General features: G+C 45.7%; 2 protein-coding genes across 17 annotated transcripts in view; one reads left to right on the forward strand and one right to left on the reverse strand.

The window, feature by feature from the left end:
* Positions 1 to 4,624: 4,624 nt before the first annotated feature.
* On the forward strand, positions 4,625 to 8,567 carry LENG1 (leukocyte receptor cluster member 1). 2 transcript variants are annotated; one of them, XM_073571056.1, is made up of 5 exons: positions 4,625 to 4,705; positions 4,779 to 5,024; positions 5,761 to 5,946; positions 6,022 to 6,254; positions 7,145 to 8,567. In XM_073571056.1, the coding sequence occupies exons 2-5, from the start codon at positions 4,893 to 4,895 to the stop codon at positions 7,347 to 7,349; spliced, it is 756 nt and encodes a 251-aa protein (XP_073427157.1). In that variant the 5' UTR covers positions 4,625 to 4,705; positions 4,779 to 4,892; the 3' UTR covers positions 7,350 to 8,567. The 2 variants fall into 2 exon arrangements, with proteins under 2 accessions (XP_073427157.1, XP_073427156.1); XM_073571055.1 differs by lacking the exon at positions 4,625 to 4,705 and having other exon boundaries at positions 4,712 to 5,024.
* Positions 8,568 to 9,377: 810 nt separating this feature from the next.
* The window catches only part of CNOT3 (CCR4-NOT transcription complex subunit 3), a 93,823-nt gene continuing 82,037 nt past the window's right edge, over positions 9,378 to 21,163 (reverse strand). For 12 of the 15 annotated variants that reach the window (XM_073571041.1, XM_073571042.1, XM_073571044.1 and 9 more), the window contains 11 exons: positions 19,173 to 19,395; positions 18,343 to 18,476; positions 18,213 to 18,272; positions 16,523 to 16,853; positions 15,782 to 15,887; positions 14,975 to 15,155; positions 13,636 to 13,741; positions 13,282 to 13,480; positions 12,944 to 13,076; positions 11,687 to 11,812; positions 9,378 to 10,217 (listed from right to left, as the gene is read on the reverse strand). In XM_073571041.1, the coding sequence (XP_073427142.1) occupies positions 10,119 to 10,217; positions 11,687 to 11,812; positions 12,944 to 13,076; positions 13,282 to 13,480; positions 13,636 to 13,741; positions 14,975 to 15,155; positions 15,782 to 15,887; positions 16,523 to 16,853; positions 18,213 to 18,272; positions 18,343 to 18,476; positions 19,173 to 19,395 (1,698 nt within the window). In that variant the 3' untranslated portion in view covers positions 9,378 to 10,118. The remainder of the gene's footprint in view (positions 10,218 to 11,686; positions 11,813 to 12,943; positions 13,077 to 13,281; positions 13,481 to 13,635; positions 13,742 to 14,974; positions 15,156 to 15,781; positions 15,888 to 16,522; positions 16,854 to 18,212; positions 18,273 to 18,342; positions 18,477 to 19,172; positions 19,396 to 21,163) is intronic. The other 3 variants (XM_073571052.1, XM_073571053.1, XM_073571054.1) reach the window with 2 other exon arrangements.

Below are 21,163 nucleotides of genomic sequence, written 5' to 3' on the forward strand. Positions count from 1 at the left end.
AGCTCGTTGCTGTGCAAATCTACACAGCTTGCAGTACCATTCACGGCCACAACACGGCGCTGTGCAATTCTACACAGCTTGCAGCAATGGTCATGGCCACAGCATGGCACTGTGCAAAGCTTGCAGTACCATTCACGGCCACAGGAAGGCGCTGTGGAATTCTACTCAGCTTGCAGTACCATTCACGGCCACAGCACGTTGCTGTGCAATGCTACACAGCTTGCAGTACCACACACGGCCACAGTAAGGCGCTGTGCAATGCTACACAGCTTGCAGTACCATTCACGGCCACAGGACGGTGCTGTGCAATTCTACAGAGCTTGCAGTACCACTCATGGCCACAACACGGCGCTGTGCAATTCTACACAGCTTGCAGAACCACTCACGGCCACAGCACGTCGCTGTGCAATTCTACACAGCTTGCAGTACCACTCACGGCCACAGCACGTTGCTGTGCAATGCTACACAGCTTGCAGTACCACTCATGGCCACAGTAAGGCACTGTGCAATGCTACACAGCTTGCAGTACCATTCACGGTCACAGCATTGTGCTGTCAGTGCTACACAGCTTGCAGTACCACTCATGGCCACAGCATGTTGCTGTGCAATTCTACACAGCTTGCAGTAATGGTCATGGCCACAGCATGGCGCTGTGCAATTCTACAAAGCTTGCAGTACCACTCACGGCCACAACACGGCGCTGTGCAATTCTACACAGCTTGCAGTACCATGCATAGCCACAGCACGGCGATGTGCAGTGCTACACAGCTTGCAGTACCACTCACGGCCACAACACGGCGCTGTGCAATTCTACACAGCTTGCAGTACCATGCATAGCCACAGCACGGCGATGTGCAGTGCTACACAGCTTGCAGTACCACTCACGGCCACAACACGGCGCTGTGCAATGCTACACAGCTTGCAGTACCACTCATGGCCACAACACGGCGCTGTGCAATTCTCCACAGCTTGCAGTACCACTCACGGCCACTGCACGTTGCTGTGCAATTCTACACAGCTTGCAGTACCAGTCACGGCCACAGCACGGCGCTGTGCAATGCTACACAGCTTGCAGTACCTGTCACGGTCACAGCACGTTGCTGTGCAATGCTACACAGCTTGCAGTACCTGTCACGGTCACAGCACGTTGCTGTGCAATTCTACACAGCTTGCAGTACCTGTCACGGTCACAGCACGCTACTGTGCAATTCTACACAACTTGCAATTCCTGTCACGGTCACAGCACGTTGCTGTGGAATTCTACACAGCTTGCAGTACCTGTCACGGTCACAGCACGCTGCTGTGCAATTCTACACAGTTTGCAGTAATGGTCATGGCCACAGCATGGCGCTGTGCAATGCTTCACAGCTTGCAGTACCATTCACGGCCACAGGACGGCGCTGTGCAATTCTACAAAGCTTGCAGTACCACTCACGGTGACAACACGGTGCTGTGGAATTCTACACAGCTTGCAGTACCACTCACGGCCACAGGACGGCGCTATGCAATTCTACACAGCTTGCAGTACCATTCACAGCCACAGCACGGCGATGTGCAATTCTACACAGCTTGCAGTACCACCTACGGCCACAGCACGTCGCTGTGCAATTCTACACAGCTTGCAGTACTGATCACGGCCACAGCACGGCGCTGTGCAATTCTACACAGCTTGCAGTACCACTCACGGCCACAGCACAGCGCTGTGCAATGCTACACAGCTTGTAGTACCTGTCACGGTCACAGCACGTTGCTGTGGAAGTCTACACAGCTTGCAGTACTGATCACGGCCACAGCACGGCGCTGTGCAATTCTACACAGCTTGCAGTACCACTCACGGCCACAGCACGGCGCTGTGCAATGTTACACAGCTTGCAGTACCTGTCACGGTCACAGCACGTTGCTGTGCAATTCTTCAAAGCTTGCAGTACCACTCACGGCCACAACACGGCGCTGTGGAATTCTACAGAGCTTGCAGTACCACTCACGGCCACAGGACGGCGCTGTGCAATTCTACACAGCTTGCAGTACCATTCATGGCCACAGCACGGCACTGCGCAATTCTACACAGCTTGCAGAACCATTCACAGCCACAGCACGGCGATGTGCAATTTGGCACAGCTTGCAGTACCACTCACGGCCACAGCACGTCGCTGTGCAATTCTACACAGCTTGCAGTACCTGTCACGGTCACAGCACTGCGCTGTGCAATGCTACACAGCTTGCAGTACCTGTCACGGTCACAGCACGTTGCTGTGCAATTCTACACAGCTTGCAGTACCTGTCACGGTCACAGCACGGCGCTGTGCAATTCTACACAACTTGCAGTACCTGTCACGGTCACAGCACGCTGCTGTGCAATTCTACACAGCTTGCAGTAATGGTCATGGCCACAGCATGGCGCTGTGCAATGCTTCACAGCTTGCAGTACCATTCACGGCCACAGGACGGTGCTGTGCAATTCTACAAAGCTTGCAGTACCACTCACGGCGACAACACGGCGCTGTGGAATTCTACACAGCTTGCAGTACCACTCACGGCCACAGGACGGCGCTATGCAATTCTACACAGCTTGCAGTACCATTCACAGCCACAGCACGGCGATGTGCAATTCTACACAGCTTGCAGTACCACTCACGGCCACAGCACGTCGCTGTGCAATTCTACACAGCTTGCAGGACTGATCACGGCGACAGCACGGCGCTGTGCAATTCTACACAGCTTGCAGTACCACTCACTGCCACAGCACGGCGCTGTGCAATGCTACACAGCTTGTAGTACCTGTCACGGTCACAGGATGTTGCTGTGGAATTCTACACAGCTTGCAGTACTGATCACGGCCACAGCACAGCGCTGTGCAATTCTACACAGCTTGCAGTACCACTCACGGCCACAGCACGTCGCTGTGCAATTCTACACAGCTTGCAGTACTGATCACGGCCACAGCACGGCGCTGTGCAATTCTACACAGCTTGCAGTACCTGTCACGGTCACAGCACGTTGCTGTGCAATTCTTCAAAGCTTGCAGTACCACTCACGGCCACAACACGGCGCTGTGGAATTCTACAGAGCTTGCAGTACCACTCACGTCCACAGGACGGCGCTGTGCAATTCTACACTGCTTGCAGTACCATTCATGGCCACAGCACGGCACTGCGCAATTCTACACAGCTTGCAGTACCATTCATAGCCACAGCACGGCGATGTGCAATTTGGCACAGCTTGCAGTACCACTCACGGCCACAGCACGTCGCTGTGCAATCCTACACAGCTTGCAGTACCACTCACGGCCACAGCACGGCGCTGTGCAATGCTACACAGCTTGCAGTACCTGTCACGGCCACAGCACGTCGCTGTGCAATCCTACACAGCTTGCAGTACCACTCACGGCCACAGCACGGCGCTGTGGAATTCTACACAGCTTGCAGTACTGATCACGGCCACAGCACGTTGCTGTGCAATTCTACACAGCTTGCAGTACCACTCACGGCCACAGCACGGCGCTGTGCAATGTTACACAGCTTGCAGTAGCTGTCACGGTCACAGCACGTTGCTGTGCAATTCTTCAAAGCTTGCAGTACCACTCACGGCCACAACACGGCGCTGTGGAATTCTACACAGCTTGCAGTACCATTCATGGCCACAGCACGGCACTGCGCAATTCTACACAGCTTGCAGTACCATTCACAGCCACAGCACGGCGATGTGCAATTTGGCACAGCTTGCAGTACCAGTCACGGCCACAGCACGTCGCTGTGCATTTCTACACAGTATGCAGTACTGATCATGGCCACAGCCCAGCGCTGTGCAATTCTACACAGCTTGCAGTACCATTCACAGCCACAGCACGGCGATATGCAATTTGGCACAGCTTGCAGTACCACTCACGGCCACAGCACGTCGCTGTGCAATTCTACACAGCTTGCAGTACTGATCACGGCCACAGCACGGCGCTGTGCAATTCTACGTAGCTTGCAATACCATTCACGGCCACAGCACGGCGCTGTGCAATTCTACACAGCTTGCAGTACCACTCACGGCCACAGCACGTCGCTGTGCATTTCTACACAGCATGCAGTACCATTCACGGCCACAGCATGGCGCTGTGCAATTGTACAGTTTGCAGTACCACTCATGGCCACAGCACGGCGTTGTGCAATGCTACACAGCTTGCAGTACCAATCACGGCCACAGCACGCTGCTGTGCAATTCTTCACAGCTTGCAGTACAATTCTTCACAGCTTGCAGTACCATTCACGGCCACAGCAATGGCGGTGTGCAATGCTTCACAGCTTGCAGTACCGGTTACGGCCTGTGTACCAGTCACGGCAACCGCACGACGCTGTGCCATTCTACACACCTTGCAGAACCAGTCACAGCCACAGCACGGCGCTGTGTAATTATACTGCACCGATGCTAGGAGTCAGAACCGCCCACTTAGCGCCCTGCTCTACTTCCCAGTACCCTCCATATGGCTCAGTCGCCATATCAGCGTGACGCCCAGTTCATGCTTTAGGTACCACGCTAAGGATTGTATTTATCGCCAAGCGCCCTCACAGACCATGACTTCAGACATCACTTCCCAAAACAAATATGGCCAACACAGGAAAACCGCTAAGAGTATTTCAACCACGTGACACACTGCCTCCACGTGACTTTCTTAATCGGCCAATGAAGAAGAGGCGCGTTGTTATGATGTAGCCTGCTGGTGAGCCTATCGTCGCTAAATCGCGCTGGTAAGCAAGCGACGAATCTGTAAACAAGAGTTGGATTTACTGCAGGAGCAGAACAGAGAGAAGCGTGAGAGTACGGAGGCCGGGACGAACACGTCCGTCACTGTGTGAGGAAGGAGGACAGAGGCGAGGCTTACAGGTCGGCACCCACGTGACTTCAGGATGAATATTCTGCCGAAAAAGAGCTGGCACGTGCGCAATAAGGACAACGTTGCGCGGGTGCGGAGGGATGAAGGCCAAGCCGCGGAGGAGGAGCGACAGCGCAGGAAGAGGGCGGAGCTAGCAGAGCAGGAGGTGCGCAAGAGTCAGACTAACTGGGTTTATCTAGTTTTCCTAATTGTCAGTATTGGCGCTGTTCACACGGCTAGGACCTGAGTGTTTTGTATTGCTAAATTTGGTGTCTTATCTAATATTAGACCTGCCCCAGAACAGTAGGATGGTTGAGCTCCATGCTGGCGGCTCTGAGGGCTGCGGGTCTGACTCTGTTGGGACCCCCGTTCTAGTGCTGGGTGCAGGCCTCTGCAGTCACACATGTAACACCCATCCAGCCTCTTGTGTCTTGCAGCGGTGGTCGGTGTCCATGGCAATAAGATGTCAATGTTTTAATATGTTGAGAAAAACTGAAAATTGTAATGCTTGTATTTCCACCCTCTATCCGACAGCCCCTAATTATGGGAGTAGGGATTAACCCTTTACGCCCGTTCCTCAGCTGTGAAATGTTTCACGCATGGTATTGGGGCCCCATTGCTGTGGGCTCAGTATCAGTGCGTCTTTCTTGACCACAGATGAACCCAGGTACTGAGCGCTGCCGCCATCATGCTCCACTGTGAGGATTCAGGGGTAATGGAAGTAGTATGGCGGCTTCCGGTGCACCGCCACTGCTGCTCTGTGCTCAGAAACCTGCATAGAATTAAGCTTTCCAGAATATTCGTCCCCTGATATTATACCATGAACATAATAACAGACGAAGATGATAAGGTGGAAGAGTCGCAATGTCCCATCATTTGTCTCCATCCTTTTTCCATTTTAGGCTCGTACTGATTTTCTTCGTAAAAAGTCCCGCCTGTCCTTACCAGAGGCGTCATCCACCGAGAGGTCAGCAGTGGTGGAGCTGAGCGAGGAGTCCGGCCACATCAATTTCTTTCAAGATGTGTTGGAGGGAAAGGGAACCACCCGCGGAAACAAGGAGTATGAGGAGGAGAAGCGTAAAGAGAAGGTAATGCATTCTGCTCCATTAGACAATGCTCATCATGGAAATTAACCCCTACATGGTCATTATTGATTGTCCTAGGAACGTCAAGAAAAAGCTTTGGGAATTCTGACCTATTTGGGACAAAGTGCGGCTGAAGCCCAGACGTCTCGTCCCTGGTACCAAGAGGTTCCTGCCCGTCAGAAGGAAAAAGAGGAACCAGCAAAGGATGAAAAGCTGAAGGGGATTCTGGACCCAATGAATGAAATGGAGAAATACCTTCGTAAGAAAACGGGAGAGAAAAAGAGGCACAAGGAGCAAAGAAATGAGAAGGGGTGAGTGTGGAGCCATAGTGCACCTTGTACGTGTACCCACTAAATAGCCAAGGAGTTACTGCTCCTCTCAGGTTAGTGATGAAGTCCTGTTACCTTTTTATTTTTCCTTCCCCAATTCACGTGTATAGAATAAGTAGTGACCAGAATTGGGTTTTATATTTCGCACTGATGACAGCTGAGAAGTCAGAATGTAAGCAGCTTTTCCCATTGTGTATGCCTAATGGGTTAATCCGCTGCCAAAGGTATAGCTAGAAATTTTTTTATGCAATTTCCTAAAAGGGGTCGTTCACTTTTACCTCCAGTGGTGTCTGTACTGCTCCCTGTGATCGCGTGACATTGGCAGCAGTGATCACGTGACATAATCAGCACTGGCTTCATTCTTCTCTTATGCATGTAATTGACATCTGGAGGGAGTTGTGGCTGCTCTCTCATTTCCTCCAGATACTTATATTTAGTCTGAAAGAGAAGAGTGAAGCCAACTATGACTGGCCTCAGAGATTGCATGACAATGTCATATGAGCCCTGGGAGAGCCAGTGCTGACACTGCTGGACAAACCCTTTAAAATAATAAAAAAAAGCTAGAAACCTTTTGTCAAGGAAGGTCCATTTCTTAAGAGTAATAAAGAAAGAACCATTCTGTGCAGGGAGAGTATTTGGTGGAGACCCCGGGTTATGTGCGAACCCTGGGACTATGTTCCCTGTGGATGTATTCAGCTTGGAACAAATATAGATAAATACCTGGCAGAAAAAAATGAAAATACGAATGTAGCAAAAGATGTTCTGAATAAGATGCACCCTTCTACCTACCAGTAACCCAACAACTAAGGAATAATCAGGAGTAATGCACCATTATCGCTCAGATGTCTAACGTCGCGTCTTCCTCCATGTAGGGCATCCAAGCCATCAATGGAGCAGCTGAGACAGGAGCGGCTGAAGAGAGAAGCTGCAGAGAGGGCACGTGCTGCCGCTCTGATGTCTGGTAAAAAGGAGCAGTCTGCTCCAGAACAGGAGATGGATGACAGAAAGAGACGATACAACTCTCAATTCAACCCTCAGTTGGCGCGAAAACCCAAAGTGCGGGAAGAACAATGGTAATATGTGAACAGAGGCCCAGCGATATAGAAACCAGGTTCTGTGTCAATCCTGCTGCTAATTAGGAGGGTCTGGATTAGCAGCTGGATCAACCACATGGATGAAATTTATATACTTGTGGTGAGATTAGCAGCTGGATCAACCACATGGATGAAATTTATATACTTGTGGTGACAAGGGATGTGTCCGGCTACTCTCAATCCACTTCTGTGTGTATTCAGCGCATGATTGGAAGTACGCAAATAGTATACAGGTGGTCACACTGGGGAATCATGTTGTGTGACAGTGTACGGTGTGCAGTTATGGGACACTTTTTCCCCGCCAAGCCTGGACAACCCCTTTTAATAATCAGCTGATAATTTGATACCCATAAATGAGAATTTACACATCCAAACATGGTCAGTTGGTTTACTTTTAGCCAGTAGTCGCCTTGTTTAAAAGGGACTTAGTCTGACCAGTCATTCTGTGCTGACAAAGTACAGGCGCTTGGTTCATAATGGCAGGGCCAAACATTTAAAGAGGTATTTCTATTCCAATATGTAGTAGGTGTAATATTAGCAAATACCTTCAAACAGAAATGTAGTATAGTACTTCTGATTTGCTATGTCAACTGCCCGGTCACGGTTTGCACTAGTTTAGGTAGCCATGGTTATGACCACTCTTATAGTGACAGCTGCCAGTGGACATAACCATGGAAATCTAAGCACTGCAATGCCCTGGACATGGGGTAAGCGACATGGTGAATCAGAAGAACACTATATGACATTTCCAATATTATTGCACCTACATATTGGGATAGGATCTTGGAGTACTTCTTTAACTGCACCTTCCCACCTGCTTGGTTTCCATCTTTCTCCTCCCTTCTCTGGCTGGCTCTATGAATATAGAGCTGTCAAAAGAAGAAGGGGGTGGAGATAGATGGTGCCCTTAAAATGTTTGCCCACGCCATGATGCACTGAGCACGTGTGCTTTGTTTGAACAGTTATGTGCTGACAAGAATCCCTGTAACATGTCTGCCAGGTTTGGTGGGGGTGGGGGGGGGACTTCTGCTCTGAAGATAGATAAGGGACCTGCACCAGGTCGGACATGTACAGCCTGTCCTTTTGCATATGCTGTAATTCTGGTGAGACAATGTTTTATAATAAATGAAGTTAAGTTTAAAACAGGACATTCATACAGCATATACATTGGCCAAACTATTAAAGTGTCTTTTCAAATCAATTTAGTCCAGGTCTTTTATGGTGGGAATCTTGGCGTATTAGAGGACCTTTCACCAAATGTGTCATGTTCAGCTAGACACTGAAGTAACAGCAAGCTGCAAAGCAGACCACTGTAATTTTTTGCCTCGAGAAATTAGCAATCAAATATTTGGCACCTAATGAGTTAAATAACGCTAAGTGCAATATTGTTCACTGTGGGCACGTACTTCTACCTCAAGGACACTGACCAATCATGAGCAGGAAGCAACAGAGGTGTAGAAGGACCAGCAATGAAGTCATTGTGGGTCACATAACCAGAGGCCACAGCTCATGCCAGACAGTGTGCAGCCTAAATAATAAGCACTGAAGAGATATTACACAGCACAGAGGTTCTGGAATATTAACTGTGCAGAGATCTTCTACCTTAGAAGCATTGCTCACACAAACCCCTGAATCGGAGACTGGAGAAGGGGTGAGATTTTTTTTTTTTTTTTTTTTTTTTTGTATCCTTTTCTAACAAAAGCAAATTTGCCGTTAGGTTGGGTTCAAAGATCTTGGGGTTAGTTCTCATCCATTCAACAGGCTGGACCCATTTTTGGTGCAAGTGTCAGCTTCTAAAATCTAGTTTTCTTGTAAAAAATAAAAATAAGGTGTCCTACCTCTTCATACCCATTAAACTGTTTAATGTATATTATGTAGTGCCTAAATGCACTGTTTGGTTTAGTATGATGGATTGTGCAGTTTTTTTTTTTTTTATCTTTTGGACACATGTTCCTTTGCATATAGCAGAGAAAGAACTTGAGCCACATTAACATTCTTGCATGAGAAGACATCATATAAAACTATTTATTCATAAATATTTTCCAAAATGAAAATAGGTTACGAAAAATATTTTAAACCAGCTTTCCATACCATTAATTCCATCGGTACAGATACGTGTATCGAGGATGGGAGGGGAGGGGAGGGTAAGTGGCAAAAGGGAGGGTGGAAAATAAAAAATAAAACACTTTAAATTTTGATGCACTTGTTATCAAAAACAAAGATCCAGTATCTGCCAAAAAAAAAAAAAAGGGACAAAATGATAGAAAAAGTTTTCTTGTTATTTAAAGAGAAAAAACAAAACGGATGGCAGCCAGTAGAAACCCGTCTGGGTCGAGAGACAAGAACTTCCCCCCTGCAGCAATAACCAGGAGGGGAAGAATAGCTTTTCCTTCCTCTTTTCAAAAGACTTATGCAATTTGTTCATTTAGTTTTTTTTTTTACATTTCAACCAAATACATTAAAAAAATTTTTTACTCTACTTCTTGTCCTTTAATTCTTCTGAAAAGTCAAGAGGGTGTTTGAGATGTTGGGTGTTGATCACGTTCTTCTCCTGTCTCCACCACCACGCACAATCTAATCCCATTTAATAGATTTTTCTTTTTGTAACTGCATGCATTAAAGTGTTTGTCCGAATTTCCCCTCCTCCCAACTCTTCTTGGGAATGAGACTTGAAGTCTTCTGCCCCTCCCCTCTTATTTCCCCGGTCACGGTTTGCCCATGTGAAACTGGAAGGTTGAGTGTGTTTGAGAGGTCACTGTAAGTCACGGTCTTCCAGGTAACGGTATTCAAACGTGAACCCTTCCTTCTTCCTCTGGCCCCATTTTTCATAGTCAAAGTAAATATACGTCCCCTGTAGGGAAGACAAAAAAAAAAAAAAAAAAAACACAAATCATTAGAGCAGTGATGTAGATAATTTCCACAGTAGGCCTTAGTCAGCATTTCTCAACTTTAGGCTGGGATCACACTACCGTGTGTGATGCGAGAAACTCGCACGAGTCTCTCGCATCAACACCCAGCACTGCCGCTGGCACTCAGGACCAGAGCTGCTGCTGCATGTATTTCTATGCAGCCGCAGCTCCGGTCCCGAGTGCCAGATGTTGATGCGAGAGACTCATGCGAGTTTCTCGCATCACAGACTTTAGTGTGATCCCAGCTTTAGTCTGAAAATATCCCAAAATGGGTCATGGTTTTACCCCTACATAGAGCATAAACTAAAAAAGGCACCAATGAGGGGGACACGTCCCCTGTTAAACTACTTCGATGCTATGGTCATCTCTGATCCCAGCCACTGCAACGGATCCTGACAGTCGGTTACAGCTGAACCTGCATGATCAGCAACAGTCACACTGGACATTTTGCAGCGAGCTGACCCTACTCCAGATAGAAGTCACTTAGTGTTCTCCAGTTTGAAAAATTATTCACGGCTTAGGGAATAACTTTTCGATCACCATGGCTCCTAGCAATCCCAAAAACTGGGTGCAAATTTCTCGCATAACAGACAGTAGTTTGGCGAGCGCTTGACAGTGCATGAAATGGACGTCAACTCTGGTTATCGTAGCGGTCAGAAAGTTACCCTCTTATTCATAGGATAGCAAGATGCCTTTCAAAATAACCCTTTAAGGGGTTAAGTTTTGTTTTCTTTTCCCCCTCCTCCCATGGGGCAGGAAAATCTAGCACTTAGGCTGTGTTCACACACAGCGTTTTTTTTAGCGGTTTTTACCGCGGTTTTCACTATAAAACCGCTAAAAATAAGCTGCAGTCATTTCTATGCATTTTGCACTTTGTGTGCACATTGATGCGTTTTTTACCACGAAAAAACTGCATCGCGGTAAAAATCGCAGCATGCACATTAATTTTGCGGTTTTTTTCCCCGCGGTTTAGGCTTCTCCCATGCTTTTAGAAACCGCTGCGGTAAAAAACGCATCAAAACCGCGCAAAAAACGCACAAAAACCGCCGCGGAAAAATAGGTGCGGTTTCTGGGAAGGGATTCAGGTTTTTGTGCAGAAATTTTCTGCAACGTGTGCACATACCCTTACTCAAACTGCAGCCTTTTTCCTCATTCTGAAAGGCTCATTCTTGTGAAGGAAAGCCTTCTGCAGAACAAGCGTTGTCATGAATGGTCATGTGAACGTACGACAGGGTATATGTGCAGTGAATTCTGGAGGGGCCACTGAAACTAGCACCATAAGGTCAACCTGGACAATCCTGGTCACATGCAGCACAAAAATCGGTGGGGAGAAGGCACAGGCCCATACTGCGCAATGCCAACACCAACTATAGTCCTGTGCTGGACTGTCAAGTACGATAATGTCACAAACCTGCTCAAATTCATCAGTTATCGTCTTGGGCTCCTCGTGTCTTTGGAACCACATCATGTATTTGGTGTGAAACCTCCACGACTGCTTTTTCAAAGCTTTAGCAGCTAAATACTGTGCTTTAGTGCCCTGGAAAAGAGGAAACATGGACTTGAGAATCTGCTGGATTTGTTGTACATGATCATATCTAAAATGGAGCCTACTGGTTGGCAAATCAGACAAAATGTGTAAATGAAAAAAAAAAAACAAACAAACAGAGGACTTTATTTTATGGCCTTTACTTTTTTCTTGTTCTTGGACTTTAGCATATAGGGAGCTAATGAACAAAAATTTTCAGTAAGCCATTCTAGCGCATTAATGCTTTTCACCATCCGGCCAGTGTTCAGACATCACATCCAAGCAACTTTGCATCAAAGCACAACATTGTGTCATTTATGTTTGTAACTTAAAATGTCTCTTTTCCTTTCTTACTTTGACCTCTAGCGATCGATTAAAATCTTTTCTAAAGCTCACGGTGCCGAAGACTTTTTACACCCACACACTGCTCTGCACACACAACTCTTTTGCCTTCAGAGCAGTTTTTAGCACTGATGGGTAAAAATGTGGGTAAAGGTACTGTCACACTTAGCGATGTACCAGCGATCCCGACCAGCGATATGACGCAGTCAGGATCGCTGGTACATCGCTAAGTGGTCGCTAGTGAGCTGCCACACAGGCAGATCTCACTAGTGACATCGCTGGGGTCAGGGATCGCTACTTACCTGTCACACTAGGCGATCCTGCGTCCTCCCGCCCGTGTCCACGCGTCGCTCGTCTCTCCACAGGAAGCAGACGACGAGAAGTGGTCCTGAACGTTCTCGCGTGATCAGCGATAAGCAGCGGGGGAGCGGGTCGTAGGTAAGTATCAGACAGCGATATCACTAGCAATATCACTTAGTATGACAGTACCTTAACCCTTTAAAATCTGGTCCAAACTGAACCCAAGAATTACAAAAAACGTTACAAAATTCTTAAGTGTCCAGAAATCATACAAAAGGTGCAAGGGGTGAACAGATCAGAAAGCGCTTATCAAAATAAGGGGTAAAAATAAATAAATAGCTTATATTCGGTAGGGGTCTGCCATCTGGCAGTCCCACCTATCAGCAGTCAACACATCTAGCAACAGAATAGAAGACACAGACAGCGCACTGATCATTTGACGTTTTAGCCCATGAAGTGAAAGTTGGGTAACACAGGCAAAGAATACCAGATGGATCATACCTCCAAATAGTAAAAGATAAAGAAGAGTGTCTCTGTGGAAAGTCGCTGGTAGAATTCTACTGTGTCCGAATGAGGCGGGGGCATCTGGTGGTGATACTGCGGCGTCGGGCACGGATTCCGGGGGAGGTATTGCCTTTTAAAGATTAGCAGACACAAAGTTCTAATACAATACTAAACAAATTGCCGCAGCTATAAGTAGAGATGTAAATACAGTCATTAATGCACATTTAATATTTATGGCATGGTCACAAAAATTCTTAAGCCAGTTACAAAATCCAGTATATGCTTTTTCAAAAAAAAAGGCAACTTTTTTTCCCACATAAAACTTTACGTCGCACCGTATCCTTTCTGAATCCGAGGGGTGAGGCATATGATGCCACGCTGCATCTTCCATTGCTTGCTGGTAAAGCTGATCTGTTGTAAGGGGAACAGGACCCAACGGGCACACACCCAGCGAAAGAGGGATGTTTACTTCTGAAAGCTGAGTTGAGGGCTGAGTTGCGGGAGGCTGTGTTGTGGTTGTAGTGAGAAGAATTTCTAGGAGGGTTTGGGGGGAGGGGAAAAAAAAAAAAAAAAAGTAAATGCATACACAAAATACTTAATAAAAACAAATACCTTTTTATTGGTTGTTATTTTGGATTGTATATATGTACATAAAATTAAATTATTAGCAGTAACTATCAGAAATTAACCTTTAGCTCGATCACCCATAAGAATAGTAGGCACTGGATCTTCCAAGTTCGTTCCAATAGCTGCACGTTCCGCCATGGATTTAAGTGTACTTAAAGGCTCAGGTGCCTAAAGGAAGGGAAAAAAATATATATTTTATTAAAATAAATATATCCACCGTCACAAAATGAACGAGGGTTTCACAAGTGTGAGTATACGTATGTTTATGGGTCACAGCTCAATGACAGTTAATGATATATAGTGTCATGGCAAACTGGGTTCGCAGGGACTAGTCTCTCGCAGCTAGCATGCTCCATCCGGCAACTGGAGTGTGTGCGCCAGCAGTGAGAAGACAGTGACTATTCTGTGGTGCAGCACAGCGATATGACTGGAAGGACAATGTAAAAGTCATTTCCTCTTTCATGCGAGTGCTTATTTTATCAAGGGTATGTTTAAAGGGAATGTCAGAATAATCCACCTTCCGGTGAGGCTTAGGAAGTACTTTGACACTCCCAGAGCACTTAAAGTTTTCCAACCATAAGCTACAAGTTTGTACCTACTATGTGACTGCAGATTTGTGAATCCTTACACTGCAAGGATTCTCCGGTGTCAAGTGCATAAATCGCAAGTATGTGATTTGCATACACGCGGTCATGTGCTGACTAGACTTGCTCAACGCAAGTGAACTGAGTGAGGCCAGACATGTCTAGTCAGAATATATCCGGAAGTATGCAAACAACATCAGCAGGACCTCAGATTTGAGGAGTCACAAGGCTGCAGTAAAATAGGGATGTTTTATTATTTGCATACAAATTGAGAACATTGATATTTTAGTCAAGGAGTAAAAGATTAGACAGCAAGGCTATGTGCCCACGTTAGTGTTTTTAATCGCTCAGAAAACCGGACTCCTCCCCAAAAACCGTGTTTTTTGCGCGATTTTTGTATAAAAACCATGTGTTTTTTTTCCCCGCGTGGTTTCTGGGAACATTGGAAATGGCTAAAAACGCAGAGCAATGAGGCAATTAATGAGCATGCTGCATTTTTAGCCGCTAAGCGTTTTCTGAGCGTTTGAAAACGCACGCATAGGCACAAAAAACAAAAATGCATGAAATTTAATGGGAAGCTTCTTTTAAGCGTTTCTGCAGCGTCTGATCCCACTCAAACGTTGCAGAAACGCTTACAAAAACGCAACATGCGCACACAGCCTAAAAGGTGTGAACATCTTTCATAGAGCAACATCACCATATAAACACGTTTTTCAGGAGTGCGAATTGTGCTACAAATTACCTCTAAGGATGTATTTAACGCTAATTAGTAGAAACATGTTCCCTTTAGTTTTGTTGGCTTGCCAGATGGTTTTACCTTGATTTCTGGTGTGGAGCTGAACTGAGGAGGCCCGTTTAGTAGTGGCTGGCTGGGTTTGGGGTCACTGAAGCTCGGTGTTGGCGAACTAGGAGGATTTACATTTAAGGGCAATAGTAAGCTGGGCCCAGTGCTGGTACTACTACTGCTGGCTGTCTGCGATACACTGTTTGTCTCTTTTCTAAAAGCAAAAGACAAACAAAAAAAAACAAACACAAACTTGAAAACAAAACAGTGACATCATTATCAGACACAGCGACTCATTTCCCATTCTGTGGTGTATCAATTTCTGCTCCACAGACCTCTGGAAGAGGAGATGAGCCAACTCTGACTTTATGACAGTCCGTTAAAACAATTAAGGCACTGTTCACACCATATCCATTGGGAAGATTCCTCAAGTGTTAACTTCTGATGCATACCGCTCAACAAGCATTCGCAATTCCTCCACCTGAAAACCTATGGATTCATTCAGCATTTGCACATACAAAAAAAAAAAAAAAAAAAAAAAGTAAAAAGTTCAGTGAACCAGGACTATATTCACACGTCCCGTGGATAAATACTAAAATCTGCATCAAAACACAGGCCAGTATTATACTAACATGCAGCAATTGCATAAAGGAGCCTTAATACTCAGCAGATCACTAGGACTGTGATTCCAGAGTGATTGTTCCAAGAGACCTGCTCAGTCCTCAGGATCTGAAGTCTAAAGCCGGGGCTTTTACAGGTCTTAAAAATCATGCAAGCATCACAAGCACATATACATACACACCAGAAATATAAGGGTCACAAGAACTTTTTGATACTCACGCAGTGCTGGTCGGTGGGTTGTGAATCACAGACTGGCTGGATTGTGACTGACTGCTATTACTTAGTGCAGTATCCGCTGAATTTTCTGCTACAACTGAGCTATAACCTGGAGGAAAAGAAATGGCAAACTTTGTAAGTGGCAAAACTATTTACTTCCACTTGTTAAGCCTGAAGGTTACATTTTTCCTCCTACACATGGACAGCCAGATACTGAACCAGGAACACTGACAATTTACAAGTCGCCTCTGTTCATTAGGCAGACTAGCTCAACCTGTGATTGATGGGCGGGACCCCTTAATCACAGGTCAGGCTGAGCTACATGGAGGCAGACCCTACACTGCACAGCTTCATGATTTACTTCCCATAGGGATAATCTCACACTGATACAACAGATTTTATCAGAACCACAGCAATCAGCCCAGTAAAGCTGGCCATATATGTTAGGCTTGCATCATCTGAACCAACTGATCACTACTACCAGTGTAAGGAGCGGCAAGTTTAGAAAACATTCTGAATTTTCAACAAAAATTTGCATCACATGTTGCAGATTTTTCTGGATTTGTAGAAAAAACCATTAATTCCTATTCAACAATCCATAATACTAGATACATATTTTAATTTTTTTGTTGTGTTAATACAGATTGTGGAGTAGGAGGAATGAGTTTTTTCCGATTTTCTGCACTTTCACATATACATAACGGCAGATCTACACCGCATACATGTGGGGGGACTAAGCCTTACTTGTTGCTCCATTTTGCTTGCTTGCGTTTTGCTGGGTGCTGGGGGGCCTCGGCTGGGATGTATTTGTACTAGATGGTGGAGGAGCCACTGCCTGCGCGTAAGGTGTCGGTGTACCAGCCGTGTGTCCGCTGGACGGGTTGTTTTTGCTGTTGGTGCTGCTGTTGCAGCTCGTACTGCTGCTGTTTGATACCGCTCCATTGCTGTTTGTACCCGGCCCGTTCCCCAGAGATGACGTGCTGGAGCTGCTTCCTATTTGGTAACTTGGCGTCACGGCAGGAGACTGCGGATGATGGTTATTATGGAGACTTTTAGAACCGTTCTTCGCTGGTGACTAAAAAAAAAATGTAAAAACCCTGCTACACTTTAAAAGGAAATACACATATACTCCATAATGCTAGGAGGATGCCAAAACTCCCTGCATGAACTGAAATGCAGTTCTGCAAAAGAAAAACAAGAGAATATAGACTTGGTGGCACAATATACCTTACAGATTAAAAAGGGTCCTGGAAGTAACCTACAAATGGAAATTATACAAAATGCAGCAATCGTGCAAAGATGTGAGAATCACTTCAGCAGAGTTCTGCCAGCAAACATGGCACATGTAGTTTATGAAGTGCTGTATGTAGACCCCTACCACACCGTAGACTCTTACTAGGGCATGTTCAGACAGTGTGGATATTCTGCAGATATCCGGATGGAAAGTCTACAGCAGCAGCAAAATGGACAGGATTATTGCAATCTATATATTTACTGGTTGCTTTGATTTTCAGTCTGGAAATTGACCTGTTTTACACAGCATGCACATTAGATATCACTATAGAAGCCTTCATAGGATATCAGGAATTGCCAGCAGAGGTGAGCATTATCTTTTCTTACATAAAATCTGCAAAACTGCGTGTGTGTCCTCATGCGGAAATATTAAAAAAGGTACCTCAACCCAGGACATGTACAGATATGTTATAAATGGCAAAGGTTAAACTTATGAGACATTTGTGTGGTGAGAAAAGCATTATTGAGATTTATTTTTTTATGCCACCAGTTTAACCAAATACAGGTGATAGTACAATAAATTGTACTAAAAGTAAAAAAAAAAAATGAAACCGCTCGTGGAAGTGCACAGCTATACGCTATGGTGATAGGCGGACTCTTCTATTTTTTAGAATAGCAATCTAAGTGTTGTTGGAGGAAAATATTAAATGAATGAATGTATTGATAATGTAAATAACGTCCTAAAAAGAATCGGAGGCAGTCAGGTACGTTTCCTTAACTGCTGTCCTATTGAAATGAAAGCTATGGAAAGAGAACAACAGTAAGGACCCCTGCACATTTTGCAAATATTTGCTCCTTTTTCTGGTTGAAAACGTCATAGGGTAAACATTCCCACAAAAAAGGTTTATTTTTTTAAGTCTTGATGTACCAGTAAAAGGTTAAAAAGCACAAAAAGGGTGGTGCTAAACCCCAATTTACACACTTGAAATGGAGAGGCCAAATCCAAAGGTCTGTGCATGGACCATGGTGCATGCACCGTCATCCGTCTCCTTACACTTACACCTGACAGCCGCTTAGGAGGCAGTCATGTTCGGGCCAGGAGACCCATGGCCAGTCTGTGCATCAGGGACGGTACTTCACCCAAGACAGTCAATAGAGATGGGAGATGAAATGAAGCGAGAAATGTGAGGCTTCCACTCACCTGGCTGACCTCGCTGTCTGTCGACCGGCCTCGGATTTTCTTGTCATCTTCAGAGTTTTCCTGCAAAAATGTACATGTTATAATAAAATGTCATAAAACAGAACGATTGGTGGTTGGTGAAGGAACTTACTGTGGTGCAATTGGCAGGACTGGGTGGAATAGGAGAACTTGATGTCGTGGAGGTGGGAGTGCTGCTAGATTGGTTGAAGATCTCATCCTCCATATGACTGTGGGTTGGTGGGGAAGTAGCTGCCAGCGCCTGTGCTGGAAGTGGAGAAAAACAAGTCACGTGAGAATGCGGCATGACCCATGTGTTCCTACAGGACGAAAACCTGCCTGGAGACTCCGGCTGCTCTGCACATGGCAATATGCTCAGGGATAAACGAGGATGCATGGTGTCCACCAACGAGCACAGCTGTGGAGAGCCAATTACAATCCTGCTCATCTACATTCAGTCAGTAATCAATTAGATTTTTTTTGTAAGTTTTCTACAAAAGACCTAAAGTGCTTTATGACCACTTTGAATTCATGCTGCTTTTTGTCTTTAAAAAAATTGCAGCAAAGCTTTAGGCCATGTACCCAGGCATGAAAATACTGCGCGCTTATCCTGCGGGTGTCCGCACTGGCTCTGATTATTGCGAAGTTTCATTTTTTATTATGCAGCTTTTTTACATACATTTTATCATATGCATTTTTTCAGGCTTCCCATAGAATCGTAGGAGACTGCACTAAAAAAAACGAAGTAAATCTCATCCACACTCAGTGCTAAAATATCTAAGCAGAAAATGACTCGTGGTGCAAATTTCAAATCTGCAACTGATTTTTTTTTTTTTCTATCTAAAATTTCCTACCAGTGTGAACAGAAGCCAAACGGCGTATCAGGTGAATTTGTGCCTCTGTTTAAAAGGAGCAGCTAAACTAGACAAGAGTACAAGTCCATCATCTACTCATGCCACTTACGAATGTCTTCTAAGTCAAGGTCGTCGTACAGGAACTCGTTCTCTTCAAAGTCTGGATCTTGCGAAGAGTCCACGTAGTATTCTACATCATCTTTAATCTTCCTGATGGCGTCCACATTGATCGAATCGTTGTCTAACATTCGCAGAATGGTTTCCAGCATTCGGATGTGGTACCGATGTTTCTCTATGTGCTTTTTCAGTCCCTCGATCCTGTCCTGCTTCTGCTGCCAGTCACAGACGATGCCGCAGAACAAGAAAAAAAAAAGTGCACACAACGGATGTAAATACCCTTCCTCTACTTTTCATGGTAGCGAGAATATTAGAGATATGTTATACATTTACCTTTAGTGTATGTATATATATATATATATATATATATATATACATACACACACACATAAATATATATACACATATATATATACATACATACACACACACACACACACTTATTGTTATGAAATATGAATAATAATAATCCCATGGAGATGATGTTCATTTCTGATCTGTGCTGCAGACTAAAATGTCCCATTACAGCTCTAGGACAGTCATCGAGAAGGCACGGGCACGGGTGGGCATCCGTGTACAGTCCGTATAATGTCAGTGATTAACATTGGAATTTATTTTTCAGTCTGTGAAAATCGCTGATGAAACAATGATGGTAAGGGCTGACACACTGATGAAAATCCGATCCACAACATCCATGTTTTTACATAGGAGAAAATCAAGCACGTCTGAATGAAGCCTAAGGCCACATCCACACGGTCAGTATTTTGCACTAGTATTTGTAAGCCAAAACCAGAGTGGATGATAAATACAGAGGTGGTGACGTGTTTCTATTACACTTTTCCTCTGATTGTTCGTCTCCTGGCTTTGCCTTACAAATACTGATGTAAAATACTGACCAAATACTGAACGTGTAAACAGAGTCACAGTACAAGAGGCTGCCGATAAGTTTTTGTGTTTTTCAGCTTATGGCAACAGTGTCCCTACGCACGCAGGAAAACAAAATGGCGGAGTCTAATGCGATATTCACAGCAAATGAGAGCAGAGGAGTGATAAAATTCTTGTTTCTTTAAGGAAAGTCCACGAAGGATATTCATGGTGATACGTCGCAGACATTGGGGGGGAATCAATGACCTTTATATTCTACAGCTTAGAACTCGGTTGCCAAATTTAAAATGGACCACTTCAGCAAGCACGTCCTGGACGACCGAGAGTGGTTGTTGCTCCGAAAATCGTCGATGCTGTACACAAACTCATACTGGAGATTCGGCAAATTTCAGCTAAAGCAAAGCCAAAAGGCGCGGCAAACTGTCCAAAGGAATCTTGTTCCTGCAAGACAACGCCTTCGCTCACACTGCACAAGCGACCAAGACTAAACTGGCGGAGCTAGGCTTCCAGCTGGTTGACAACCCACCTTATTCACCAGATCTAGCTCCCTCAGACTATCATCCGTTTCCAAACCTGACGAAATACCTCTAGGATACCAAATTTCACAACATTTCTGATGCCATGGCTGTTACGGATGCCAGGTTTGAGGCATAACCGAAATCCTTCTTTTTGCAAGGCTTACAGGACTTGAAATACTGATGTACGAAGTGTGCTGACATCAGTGGAGAGTATGTGGAATAAATGTTATAGGCCGGTTTCACATTTACGCTTTATAGCGCAGTGACGGCCTGCGCACGGCCGCCGCTAAGCCCCCCCCCAGCCCGCCCCTTCCGGTCATCGCCGCCTACTAGCGCACATGGACGTTTGCGATCTGCGCACCCTATCTTTAGCATAGGGTGCGCAGATCGTGCGCTAGCAGGATTTTGCCGTGCGCTGCGCACTTTTGAAGGTGCGCCCATGTGCACCGAACGCAGCATGTTACATTTCGGGGCGCACCTTCAAAAGTGCGCAGCGCACGGCAAAATCCTGCTAGCGCACGATCTGCGCACCCTATGCTAAAGATAGGGTGCGCAGATCGCAAGCGTCCATGTGCGCTAG

This window comes from Dendrobates tinctorius, unplaced genomic scaffold (genome assembly GCF_039654945.1).
Source record: "Dendrobates tinctorius isolate UK_male_01 unplaced genomic scaffold, ASM3965494v1 ptg000028l, whole genome shotgun sequence".
NCBI lineage: Eukaryota > Metazoa > Chordata > Amphibia > Anura > Dendrobatidae > Dendrobates > Dendrobates tinctorius.

What these genes read in the sequence shown, in the direction of transcription:
- LENG1 (XM_073571056.1), top strand. Translation starts at nt 4,893, where the DNA reads ATGAATATTCTGCCGAAAAAGAGCTGGCACGTGCGCAATAAGGACAAC. An exon ending in CGGAGCTAGCAGAGCAGGAG is followed by an intron (nt 5,025 to 5,760) that starts GTGCGCAAGAGT and finishes TTTCCATTTTAG; the next exon opens with GCTCGTACTGATTTTCTTCG. An exon ending in AGGAGAAGCGTAAAGAGAAG is followed by an intron (nt 5,947 to 6,021) that starts GTAATGCATTCT and finishes TGATTGTCCTAG; the next exon opens with GAACGTCAAGAAAAAGCTTT.